At 34.9% G+C, this 13,277-nt stretch overlaps 1 protein-coding gene across 1 annotated transcript in view; it reads right to left on the bottom strand.

Moving 5' to 3' along the window:
• Nucleotides 1-13,277, bottom strand: part of FIG4 (FIG4 phosphoinositide 5-phosphatase) — a 69,381-nt gene that overhangs the window by 7,214 nt on the left and 48,890 nt on the right. The window contains exons 21-22 of the mRNA XM_086744180.1: nucleotides 12,867-12,949; nucleotides 8,789-8,878 (exon numbers count right to left, since the gene is read on the bottom strand). Coding sequence (XP_086600306.1) covers nucleotides 8,789-8,878; nucleotides 12,867-12,949 — 173 coding nt within the window. The remainder of the gene's footprint in view (nucleotides 1-8,788; nucleotides 8,879-12,866; nucleotides 12,950-13,277) is intronic.

Here is a 13,277-nt window from a genome sequence, read left to right as displayed (position 1 = left end):
CCCACAGCTTCTGCAGATACTGATTTAGTTTAAGCACTCAAGATGAGACCCTAGCAACAGCAGCTGAGATCAGCACACTGTACTCACTTACCGATGTCACTAACACAAAAAGATGTCACTCAAATGTAGCTGGCCCATCTAGTCCACTAGCAAGTGAACAGTTAAGTAAAAAAACAAAACAAAGCCATAAGACTAATTTGATGTCTTCTCTATTTATTGATTTGTTTCTAAAGACATGACATTTCTGAAGCACTAATGAGTCAAAAGTCATCTCAGGCACAATGGAAGGTGGACAGCAAAGTGTATTTCATTTTGAGCATTTAGTAACTGTATCTCAATTTTCCACCTACTTGCTTCAACATGATAAAAATATATTGAAAGAACTGCATGTTCATGCATGCCAATTTTGATTAATAACCCTGTATTAAGCTGTAACTATTTGTAGAGTGCCTGTATTATCCAGTCGCTTAATTAAAGTAATTTCTCTAACAACATTCATGTAAAAATCTAATCTACTGATTAAGTCTAATATCTTACAATAGAGCCATGAAGGAGAGCATGTTATTTATGACCTGGCTATCAGATCTCCCTGAGAGACCTGTAGCTCTACGGCCTCCCAATGAAAATTACACAGACAGGAACCTAAACACCATGTCATGAAGGACAGCACCCTTGACATGCAAAGTACAGTTAATTTCATCCTACTTGTGAACGGGCTTCATGGTGTTACGGTTTTGTAGAGTAGCATTTACTCTACCATAAAAAGAAGATACAGCTCAAATCTTCAGTTACAACAAAGATGTTCCACACTTCGAAGGAAAAGTGCATGGTGATGCACTTAGCTCTCAGAAATACAGCAGTTGCCAGAAAGCCACCACATTTGTTTCAACATTGATTAGTTCTCCTCAGGTCTGTAAAGTATATCTAAAGAAGGAGACAAAATGTACTCTGTTGCCTTGCCTGAATCCTAAGCCAATATACCTGACCTACAAAACTCTGGCAAATCTAGAGTTTTTGTTTGGATTTCTTTTCCCCTCATAAATGGTATCCCTTTGAATTGCTTGCTGTGCCCTTCAACAGATTTTTTTCTTCCTTGGACACCAACATCTCCATACAACAAAGTTTCAGTCACATTATTTGTGAGTGGAGAGGACTGAAAACCAGGAAACCTTCTCTGTCCAGTAATACTACAACTTATATCTTACAGAATCGACCAACAGCAAAACCTGGACTGCAGCCAGGTCCCACAACAATCACCTGAAATTTCAATAGCATGTACAATTTCAAAGGTTAGAGAAAGAAGAGACTCTCTTTACACAGGTATACAGCTAAATGAGCATTTTACAATCCAAATTAGAAGCAGCTTCTCTGCAGTGCAGACAGAAGGAATGTGAGAGAAGGTCAGAACATCTGATACAGAAAGGTGATCTCTGAGGAAAGATAAATCTTTTAAGTAGGGATGGTTTACACTGACCACAAACTAATTTAAAATTTAAAGACCGAACACACAAAGGACTCTAGGGGTAGTACAGGACACACAAAAAAAAACAAACCAAACCCCAAGTATCAAAAGAACTCACACATACAAAAAAAGAAATAGGAATATTGTGTTTCTTCTTGGAAAATAAAACCTTAGACTTACTTTTTCAAGTACGATTACTTGAGTAAGACAGTTCTTCTAAATTGATGAATAGAAAATCTATCAATTCACAGAGCAAGCAGAGCAATAGGTTGAAGGAGGGTCCTGAAAATTTGAATTTGAAAGTTTAAAAGTAGATGGGGCTAAGGTGGCATATAGTTTAGTACTTTCTGGATTCTGCTAGAGACTGTTAATACTACAAAATCCCAAATTCAACAAAACCAGAATATGCAATGTAGAAATAACTAGATTTACTGTCATATTTCACAGGCATTTGTTACAGTCACATTTTTAGAAGATATTATTTCAATGCTCCTGACATCAGGATCAAAATGAGACTTCATAAGCAAAAGTGAGAAACTTTTGCCCACTAACCCCAAAATAAAATGAAAAAAAAAACAAGCGTCAAGCCACAGAATTTCTGAAGCACTTTAACAGTCATCACTGTACTAAAAGATATGGTAGCTCTTTATTTAAAATTTGGAAAAAGGCAAATTTAATACAATAACAGAACAGAATGTATTTTGACACATTAAAAAAAGAACAATCTAAGACCAGTTAGAAAACTTTAAATGTTTTTTCCTAGTCTTGTGTGACTACTGCATTGTTCTTTTAATACATGACATACGGAAATGCTAAACTAGGTGAACAGCAGATACAAACTAAATTTTTAGGTGTTTTGCAGTAACAAAGTCCCTGTCAAGTCACAATTGTACTAAACTATTGTTTTATAGATCAGAGTATTTTTTCATTTTAAAAAAAAAAGCCTTGTGTTTTGAAAAATGGTGGCTAAATTTCATCACAATTCACTTATTCTGAAGGTATGCATGCCACTGTTGGAGGCTTTTTTTACATCAATGGACAGTATGAGATTTGACATGTAGATTTTTATTCAGGATTCAGTAGAGACAGGAAGGAAATACAGAGGACCCAGAGATCAAGTGTGAACATTAAGGTATTAAAAATGTATTTAATTCTTTTAATTTGAAACAGACCTCAATATATTAAAATTATTATCTAAATCAGTATGAGGCAGAAAAATGCTATTTTATTGTTAAAATAATATTGGGCATCTCAATTGACAACTCTACCAAAAGTGCTAGGCACGTAAGCTTTTTCATCTGAAAAGCTCAGAGTTCAATATTGACAGAAAATATGAAAGGGAAAAAGATAATTCTGAATCACAAGGAGCTCAAATAATTTTCCTGGATCTTAGGATGAGCTGCTCATGCTCTGCTTACCGATCTGTCATAACCAATCTAACAAATTGCCACCAGCCACATAAGAAAGTGCTGTTGCATTTGACCCTGTGGCTCTGTCTTTTCTGGCCCTGGTGATAACTGGGACCTTCACTGGTCTAAACAATCACATTAATTTACCAGAAAACTATTTGCTTTTTTTTGCTGAGTAAGTTTGCTGCAGACTGATGAGGTGAACTGATTTATGGAGCACTGTAACAAGTAGCAAAGCTTGCACAAGTAGCTGAAGAAGTACGTGATAAGGGAGGAGGGAAAGAGCAGGACCTCCCCCTTTTGGTGGCAAGGAGCTGTTGGAATTGGCTCAGCTATTTTGTTAACTTCTCCCATCAAATCCAGTCATGCTGTGACTTAAACCATCAGACCAAATCATTTCACCAGTCAAACTTTACTAGAGCATTTTATAAACCATCACAACATGGACTTACTTATTTCCTTCTGTCCCCAGCCCACTCTTTTCTGGAGAATCCTCCAACTCTGATCATACTATTGCTTTTCCACAGACCTTTCCCAGTAGTATTCTTTTTGAGATGCGTGACTAAAAATGAACAGAGCATTCAAGCCCAAAATGACAAAATTATTCTTTTAATGTTCCTTTTGTCCTTTCTATCCAACATGAAGTACAAAGTACTTTCAGGGAAAGTGCCCACAATGACTTTAGACTTCCCCAGAATATAAAATGAAGATCCTCTCAGTAGCAGTCAGCTTCATAGACAGTGCTAAAGCCATTCAGAATCCCAGCGAAGGGCCATCTTTCATAGTCAAACAGAAGACAAAATCCAGGTAATTTACGAACAGCCTGACCAGTAAATTTCAAGAGAATTCTCACAGGCAATAAATGCTGGAGAATCACAGAAGTGTTTTGCTTAAAACGCTTAAAACACTTGTCAGGAAGAGAAAAGATTCACATTAAGTGGGGAAGACTAATCCATAAAGCTATTTTTAGAATACCAGAACAATGGATATACGTAAGTCAAAAGAACAAGAGAAATTAAAGTTGTTTTGATGCATAAACATTGGATCAGTTAACTCAAAGTGGTTAATTATCCTCATGTCTGCTCTGAATCAAGAGCTAATAGAGAGCTACATACTTTTATTTTATTTAGAGGTATACAGGGGTTTAGAAAATTCGTGCTTCTTAATATGCAGCTGTTAAAGAATATAAGATCCAGTACAGGACGTTTCAAAGTAAAATGAATCAAAATAATCACCAGTCAGGAAAGAATTTAATCTATCACAGAGGCAAATAGTTTTTAGTTAAGGATGGAAGTCAGCTAGATTACTCCCAATTTACCACAGATAATGATATCTCCAAGCAGCTGAAGCACTGCTTGTTTTAATTATGAGGCATAGCTATCCTGTTTCCAAGAAAAGGAAGAAATAAAACGAGTTGTATGTAAAAATACAGCATCTATTCAGACTCTTCTGGGAGATTTCAGAGGGCAGACTAAGGATAAAAAACTTCTCTGAAGACTAGATGTTGCTGTGACAAAGAGTTATCTAGCAAGAAGGTGCTCTACTGAAGTGCAGAATATGTGTTGTTGTTATAAAAAAGGAAACCTTGAGCACCACTTTATCAGGAGAAGACAGCAACTAGATAAGAGACCTTGATGATTCAAGTTTAGTGTAAACAGATGACAATATAATACATGAAGGAACATATTGAGGTGCATATTTGAAGCAGAGAGCATGCAATACAGCACTGTACCGCAAAACTATCAACATGCTTGAGAATCCAAGATAACTTGTAATTTCCAAAGTCCCATGTTGTCTAATTATGAACACCTTTTGACTCATTGTTTCCACAGTAGTGTTAAGAATCTATTTAGATATTTTGCATGGGTTTAATGTGCATTTTTTAATAGACAATTAATAAATACACTTAACACCGTATACATAATTTATTGATTTACTTCTGCCTTTCAACATAAGGAGTCCCCCAAGAACTCCTAGGATGTGAACACACAAAAAGATGACAAGTTCAACATCAACCTTTTCTATAGTACTTTTATAAAGGAGTGGTAATGCCATGTTTACAAATATAAAGTTGTTTTTAATCTACACTTCCAAAAAACAGACCTTACAGCAACAAAGTAACATGGAAGTACTGAATGAACAAGAGACTTGCTCTACACTGAGGGGACAGCTTTCAAAAGTAACTAGGGCTGTAAAACACTTCATTAAAATTAGAAAATATACCGCTGTATTTTTACTTTTATATTTTAAAGTGGTATTCTATATTAAAAATATTATAGATTTAAAAAGCATTTCCAAACTCTTCTCTAAAAGTGCTGCAGTCAATCAAAACACTCAATTACCTGTTCAGGAGGGAATCAAATTTCTCATACTCCTAGAAAAATGCAAGAAGTACATTTGGAAAGTGATTGAGAATATATTTTTCAACAGTATTATTTATACCACATCGCAAAGAGTACTGGGGAACTAGGAACAGGTGCACTATGTCATCCAACAGTAATTATACTACAGTACGCAAAGTCTCTCTTCACATACGTGATAATAGATTGTGCTAAAAGTAGTCCAGCTCTGTTTAGTTCTATATAGCTCTAAAATTCTCCCCTTTTTTCCTTAGTGGAATTTCTATGAACAAGAAGAACTGTAATATCCTTCCATATTCTCCTCTCCTCTTCAGTATTATTGCACTGCATCACTGTAGTCCCTGTTCAAGTATCTATTTTTCCTTCTAATCTATACTTACGGTTTCTAAATTTAAGCCAGAAGTTTCTCTTCAGTATTTCTACAAAGCATATTTGAGAGTTCATAAATATCACTGAAGTGACATTGTAAAAATAAGAAATATTTCTATTGGCTTTATATATTTGATAAAAATGGCCACAAGGTTCAATGTTTTGAGGCTGGGGTTTTTTTTAAGATCAAAAAAGGATATAAAAAAAGATTTTCTTGAAAAGTGTGGAAATGACAGCAACTAACCTAAGACTAAATTAGGTCTAAGTCACTGCTGATGAGAAACCAAAGTTTTAGACAGAGTACTTGACTTACAAAGGACTGGCGTTTAATTGAATTTGTATCTAGAATGAACTACTGGAAAATCAAATTTGCCAGATTTTTTTTCAATTTAAAATACACCTAACATCAAATTATTATAAGTAATAATAATTTTTCAATTTCTTCCAGTGCTCCTTGAGAAACAAGGAAATACACAGTTCAACAAGTGCAAGATGTGCCTCAGCTGCTATTATTGAAAACCCTCTCTCGAGTATAGTACGTTCATGCTATTTTATCTCTAAAAAGTTAGCAATCTCCAAGGAAATTCTTGATTCAGAGCAGCAATTCAAATTCTGTAAGACAAAGCTTCCTTGTTGCAGAACAAAGTATCCTTAAAGAATGGCTACATTTATGACTTTTCTTGAAAGCACAATCTGTCACCGTCCAAACAGCATTTAAACATTTTTTAAAAGCTGCAGAACAAAAGCTGAAGAAAATTTTTAAGTTGTATGAAGATATACATTCAGAAAAAAATATTACCAACTATAAGATACCCTGTTTCCTCTCAGATCTGTACAGAAGAGCATGTTTGGTAGAACTGGCAGAGAAAGATGATCTACATGACTTCAAGAGAAGTGACAGGAGGCACAGATTTGTGTGTTCTATGACTTTTATGCCTTTTACACTTCCACTATTCAGAAACACATGGAAATTACACTTGAGAAAGAAGAAAAATTAACGTCTGACTACCCAAAACCAAAAAGAATTATGTGTATAGACTCTCTAATGTGTTCATTTTACAGCAGCATAGCATGGGGAATAATTTACTCTACTTTAAGTGAGCAAGAAAGAAATTATTATCTCCTACACTGTCAAACATGCTGGGAGATTTTACAATTACACAAAAGGAATTGTCTTTGTTCATAGCAAAAATATTCCTATTATTATAAAATAATTTCTTAATAACCATTTCCCTTCAAAACATTCAGGGTTGTTCCTTAATTTTTAAAAACAGTTTTACAGTTTGCCAACCTAACTTACTATTTTAATACCCATCAGTTATATTTTGTTATAAAACTACATTCATCTACAAAGTGTAAGCTTACTAATGATGAACCATGCACAGTTCACTTTAAACTTACATAATACCAAATGACTAAGGACTGATATTAGGCAGTATTGTCTCGTACACAATATTAAGTCTGTTTCATGTTATCCTGCTCCCTCAGTCCCACTGAAACATCCCCAGTCTCTAACCCTACTTGAGTAAGCGCTGTGTTCAAGCTTCCCTCACTCCATCAGCACAGAGGGAATGAACTAGAGCCAGTGCAGGAAACAAAGCTGAGGCCTCTGTAAATCAACGGATTGCAGTAAAGGTCTGCAGTTCTATGGAGCGGCCATGCTGTTAGGTAAGAGATCATGTACCCCAGACACAAAAGTAAATAAAAACTTGCCTTGGTGAAACTTGGTGAAGCTGCCTACAGTACAGGAAGATGTCAACTAGGAAGTTAGTAGCTGATCATCTAAATTCCAAAACCTATTTCAATAATAGTTTATTTGGATAATATCATGACCCTTTTTTATACTAGTACCAAGAAAATATTCAAATTGTCTGTCCTATCACTAGAGGCTATTCTTGTAGAGCAGTAATTAATCCATAATCATAAACAGTTAAATTCCTTATTTCAATATAAATTAAACATGTGCACCTGTTGTAATTTTAATGTTAGAGTTATTTTTCATAGTAATGGAAAGTTACTCTATCCGCAACAGAATACACAGAAGTTACTCCACACGGCAGATATCCCTGGAGACCAATCCTCCTACTATCCCACCACAATTGGCTTTGTTGAATATGGCTCCCATACTAATCTTTTGAGGTTAAAGTATTCAGGTGTTTCATTGACAAAAAGCACTCAGAGCTTAATCTTCCCTTATAAACTACCATCAACTGCTTACCTGTTTGGAACAAGATGCAAAATGTATTTGTTGTAACAAATGAACTGTTTAAAAAAACTGCCTCATTAGCTTAAAGAATCACTGACAAATGCATAGAACCAGTATTTAACAAAGAGCAGACAAACAAAAAAACCCAAGGAGATACTTCTCAGGAAAATGTAGCAGACTAATTGTTAAAGTAACATCTATGTCAGATTCAAGAAGCTCTTTTCTTCAGTTAAAACACTCTGCATACTGATTAAAGTTAGTATAGGTCCTCTGACTTCAGTGACAGAGATGGGCATTGAGTGCACAAAACTAAGCAGGAATCAATTCCCACTTTACCCTACTCTATCCAGCACCTAGCCGCTCAGTAGAAAAATAAAAATACAAAAATATCCCATTTGACCTCCTAAGACTCCTCCAATGTCCACTAAAACAAACACAGGGCACTCATAGCCTTCTCAGAACAAATAAATTCAGATAACAGCACACTAAAGACTGAGTTGCAACTCCAAATATTTTTTTAATGACATATACACAGGCCAACCAATCTCTTTCAAAAGCAGTCACATTAAGAAGAAATTGCCTTTTAAACTCAGTAGCTTCACCACTTTGCGTTGTGATAACTCAGAAATGCTAAGAATTTTGAACAGAAAAATCTCAGCACTACAAAAATAAAAAAAAAACAAACACCCCCCCAAAAAACCAAACAAAAAACCCAAAACAAACCAAACAAAAAAAAAACCCACACAAAAAAGCCACCCCAAAACCAAACCACAAAAACCAATGCACTTTTTTTTTTTTTAAGTTACAAGGGAGAAGTAGGAACCTAATTCTTCATGTTAAGCATTGAATCCTCTTATGCAGTAAAAGCAACAGAAGTATGACTCTCAAACAATTGAACATCAAATTTACCTGATGATTTTTTAGGTCTAATGACAAAAGCAAAAAGAAATAGGCTAAAAGGAAAAAGTAAAAGAGTACTTACAAATTTATAACCCTATCCAAGTGGTGTTTTGAGCAAAATTGCTGACTGCTCTTGTCTTGTTTATGCTGACTCTGTCCCAGCTGAACAAACCTGGGAAAAGCAGTAGATAGAATAAATCAAAGAAAGTAAAAGGACTATCCCCCCAAATTCAGCAAATGAAAGAAAATGACACAAAAAATTAGTCTCTAAATAATGTTATGTAAGTCACTGATCATGCACTACCTCTCTGGTAAACAAGAGATTTAAAACTTTGCAGGGGATGCATGTGAGAACTCAGTGGCTTCTTTTAGCTTGAAAAAGATTTGCCTATTCATTGGTGTCACCTAGTATGTCATGGGACAAAAACGGGCCTCTGCTCCTACGATATAGGCAGCCTGCTATAGTCAACTTCCTATGTCTTTTTCAAAGCTTTTTCAAAGCCGTCAGTCAGATGAATAGCATATGGGAAAAGTCAACAGAACAGATAGAAAGTCTCAGACTTAAGTCAGTCCTCAGCCAAACTCAGTCTAGTTTATTCAGCTGAAACATTGTCAGTCCAGCTCACTTATTTCGAAGAACAACCTTTTGGGAGAATTACCCCATCTCCAAATACTTGCTAGAAGACACTGAAGATGCAAAATACTGTTATGGCTTTTTTCTTGAAATTGAATTGCAAGAAAAAAAATTAAAAGATAGTTAATCACTGATCTTATTTACTCAGTCTAAGAGGAAAAGTCAGAAGGTTTCACATATATGTATATGCAGTTATCTCACACAAACTGAATTTGCTCAAACACATCTGTGCTACTGAAAACAGAATTAAACATTAGTTGTGATGTTAACACTTTAATTTTCTGACACAGTGAGGTTTTTTTAATAGTTAGCTTCCACTAAGCTTAAAAATAGTCTTATTGGTCTACTTCAGAAATATTTACTACACTGTAACAGGGGACAATTAACAGTGCAAAAGCAATTGCATGGAAGAGTGTACAGAAGACAAAGAAACAACACACTCCTAAATAACTTATTGTGACTTCTCTTTCTGCTCTATTCAGATTCTCTACTGTAGAAACAAGAGCCTCAGAAACATGTGGCATCACTTTGGATGTTGAAGGAAAAAATACTTAAATTTCTAAATAAGATAATTATAAGTGGAAATAAAGATAATTAAGATCTTCTAATGCAGGAGCTTGCTATTGAAACAAGCTTTAAAAAAAAACAAATAAAAGCAAACTAGAGGTGTAAGTATTTTTATTAATGGCTTCAAATTATCCAATATTCTGACACAAACAAGGCCTAAATTAACACAAACAAGTTACCTGGCATCAGTAAGACACCATGCACAGCTGATCTGTAGTATACATCCTCAAATTATTTAAGGGATCTCCTGTCCCTCCCAACCTCAACCAATCCATGGTTTTGTGATTTCTATTTTGACAAGAATTAACACAAATTATCTCAGCCATTAGTGAAAATGGGCTGAACAGATGCCTATTACTTTTAATTTGCATTGGCACGTATACTTAATATGGATCAGCTGACATAAAGTAACTTAACCTGAGGTATTTTAAATCTGTGAGTCCCTGATACTAACAAAGAAAACAATACATAACATGTCCAAGGATGTCAAGTAGAGTCAGGATCTTACATCTCCATTTCCCTTATTACAATAATAGAAAAAGACCTGAAGGGAGAACTATAATCATGCTGTAAAATAAATTGCTCCTATTCTCAAATGATGTACATTGTAATAAAGGATGTCAGTAAAATCTAAACTTTCCACATAAATCAGCACATTGGACCATAAATAGCACTATATCTTGTTAGCTAAAAGAAGTAAGGAATTTGTAATTGTTATATTTTTAAAACTTGCATTTCTTGAGGAAAATGAAATAAAAACGAGGGTTTTTTTTTTTTTGTCTTGAAAAGGATATGAATAGAAAGCAGGTTCAAAGCCTCCATGGAGTTTACAATACTACTGTAACAAAAGACTGAATATTAGTCCAGCCTGAAAACTGATAAAATGGGAAGTAGCTGTAATTCTGGATGTTATCACAGAGCTGTTCATCTGCACAAACTGACTTGTAGCAGACACCAGCTCACACTGGGCCATTTGTAGAACAACAATAACTATGCAGTATACCAAAGGGTAATTGTCAAGTTGGCATCCATGGTTAAAATAAAGAACCAAAGTTAGAGGCACAGGTGAAGTTAAAATTTTCAGAGATAATGAGAAACATCCTCCTTAACTCTTTTCAGGTGTATTATCTTCAAATTACTCAGCATGTAGGAAATAGGTATAAATAGGAATTTCAAAGAACTAAAGAGTGCAAGAGTAGCTACCCCAAAAGAAAAATTAACAGAAAAAGACTTTTAAATAAAAAGAAAAAAAAAAAGCTTAGAGAGGATTAATGCACTAAGTCAGGATTAATTATCACGTATCACCAAATGAAAAGATACCATAGTGAATTAAAATTTCCCTCACAAATTGAAGAAGTTTCAAGGTATGTAACAAGGTAATCCCTGCTATTACACATTAGAAAATAAAAACAAATGCACACAAACCCATTTCAATGCATGCCTCACAGGTATTCGCTTCAATATACACACAGTGTTTTTTCTAAGATGACATGTAGTTTTCTTACCACTTTTCTCAAACTCCATTACCTCTACATTCTATGCAGGTGTTTGAAACATTGGTTTATTAAGCAAATATAATAGGTTTGACTGGTGTCTTACATAAGCAATCGCTCTCTCGGCCACAGCATTGTAAGCCTTTGGGAATAAGAGAGTCTTCAATTTGGATCTAAATTTCTCCAACTGATCTCCAGTACTGAATTTCCATTATTCTGACTAGTTTTCAGATAGAAAGATTGCAATTTAGGAAAGAACCTCTTTCACCAGGGAACTGAATAAGCAACTTTTCAATTCAGTTCTAGTTCATCTATAACTGTAATGATTCTGGTTCAGTTTCGGTTTGAGGTACCAGAATCTCAAAAGGTTGAAATTAATTTCTGATTTAAGAAAAAAAAAATTAAAAAAAAAGAAGAAGATTTGTATCCGTTTATTTTTGGCATCACTGTTATTCTGTGAAACTGAGGAGTGAATTTGAGAACACTAGTGTAAATACACATTTTTTTAAAAATGGCAACACACGGCCAGTGCTCTATGTGGGGTTACGGCAATTCAGAGAGAGCATTCCTGGTACAATGGGAGTCACTGCCTTTTGCTGGAGAACCACACTATTAATTTGCTGATCACTGTTGGGGAGCTGGCAGTTCAAGGCTCCTGCAGGAGTTGTGACAGCTGTCTTGTACAGGGATAAAAGTCCAAGTTACACTTGAATAAAAGCAAAAGTTTTTGTGTAGTTGGAGCTGGGTGGGAGGTGATAGCTTGCCCACCAACTCTTACCTCCAACTGCTCACAGTAAGCCAGCAGCTCCGACCTCCTGAGGAGAGCCTGCAGACACCATGCAGCACACTGCATCTCATTTTAACAGGTTACCACAAAGTGCAGGAATTGAGTGAGAACTTGCTGGATCATTTAAGAAGCTGTATTTTGTATTGCACCATGCTGTATCTTACCAATTTCCTGTATGTATGGTTTGAATTCACAAAATCATGTATTAAGAACAAGTGGTAGTATGTTGCCGTTCAAAATGCAGTGTGTAAGAGCATATTATTACACACACTGTGCATATATATATACACACACATGTAAATCCACACACCACATATATTTGCATGCTGTTTCATTTCATGAAACTCCAATAATTGTGTGGGCCAAACTGAGTTCTCCCTCTCCCGAAATTTATGGTACAAATTTCTGTCACTTAGATATCCATGCTTCTACAGCGTGAGTTGTTCTGATCACTTTTCTTGAAACCAGATTTAGTAATGGTCTCAAGGTCTCCCTATAAAATCCACATTTTTTTATTTCAAGCTCAAAAGGCCAAGATGTTTCAAGAGAAAGACTGAAAATTATTCAGAAAAGTAATTTTCCTTGAACACCAAAAGTCACACAACTATTTAAATTTGAGTAAAAGGTAACAGTTAACACATTACTCTACAAATAAGACACCACTGGAAATTTATCTCACCTAGAGTATATTGTGAGATCATCTTCTGAAGGAACATCTGAAAGATTGACTCCATACACATCTTTTGTTGATTGCACTATATTCTGGAACACCAGGAGAAAGATTCAGACTGAGGATATCGCAACAACATCCAAAGAAAAGTTTGCTTTCAAGCAAAGAATTCTTTCTAAACCTGAAAATAATTTTGAAAGTGCAGGCAAAACCAAACTTTTTTTTCATCTACACAGTAATCTTATCTTGTGCATGTTTGGTTTTTTTAATAAATAAAATTTACTTATTAAAAAATATTATTCAATACATTTGTTCAACAAGTAAAGGATCTGTGAAAGATAACATCAGATAAAACAACATATTACTAGTATAAATTATATTTATAAGACTTATAATGATGTAGGTATCAAATTCTGTTCT

Source organism: Chlamydotis macqueenii, chromosome 3, assembly GCF_036417535.1.
Source record: "Chlamydotis macqueenii isolate bChlMac1 chromosome 3, bChlMac1.mat, whole genome shotgun sequence".
In the NCBI taxonomy this organism is placed as follows: domain Eukaryota; kingdom Metazoa; phylum Chordata; class Aves; order Otidiformes; family Otididae; genus Chlamydotis; species Chlamydotis macqueenii.
Note: the sequence above shows the minus strand (reverse complement) of the source record. Positions and strands in the feature narration are given on the sequence as shown.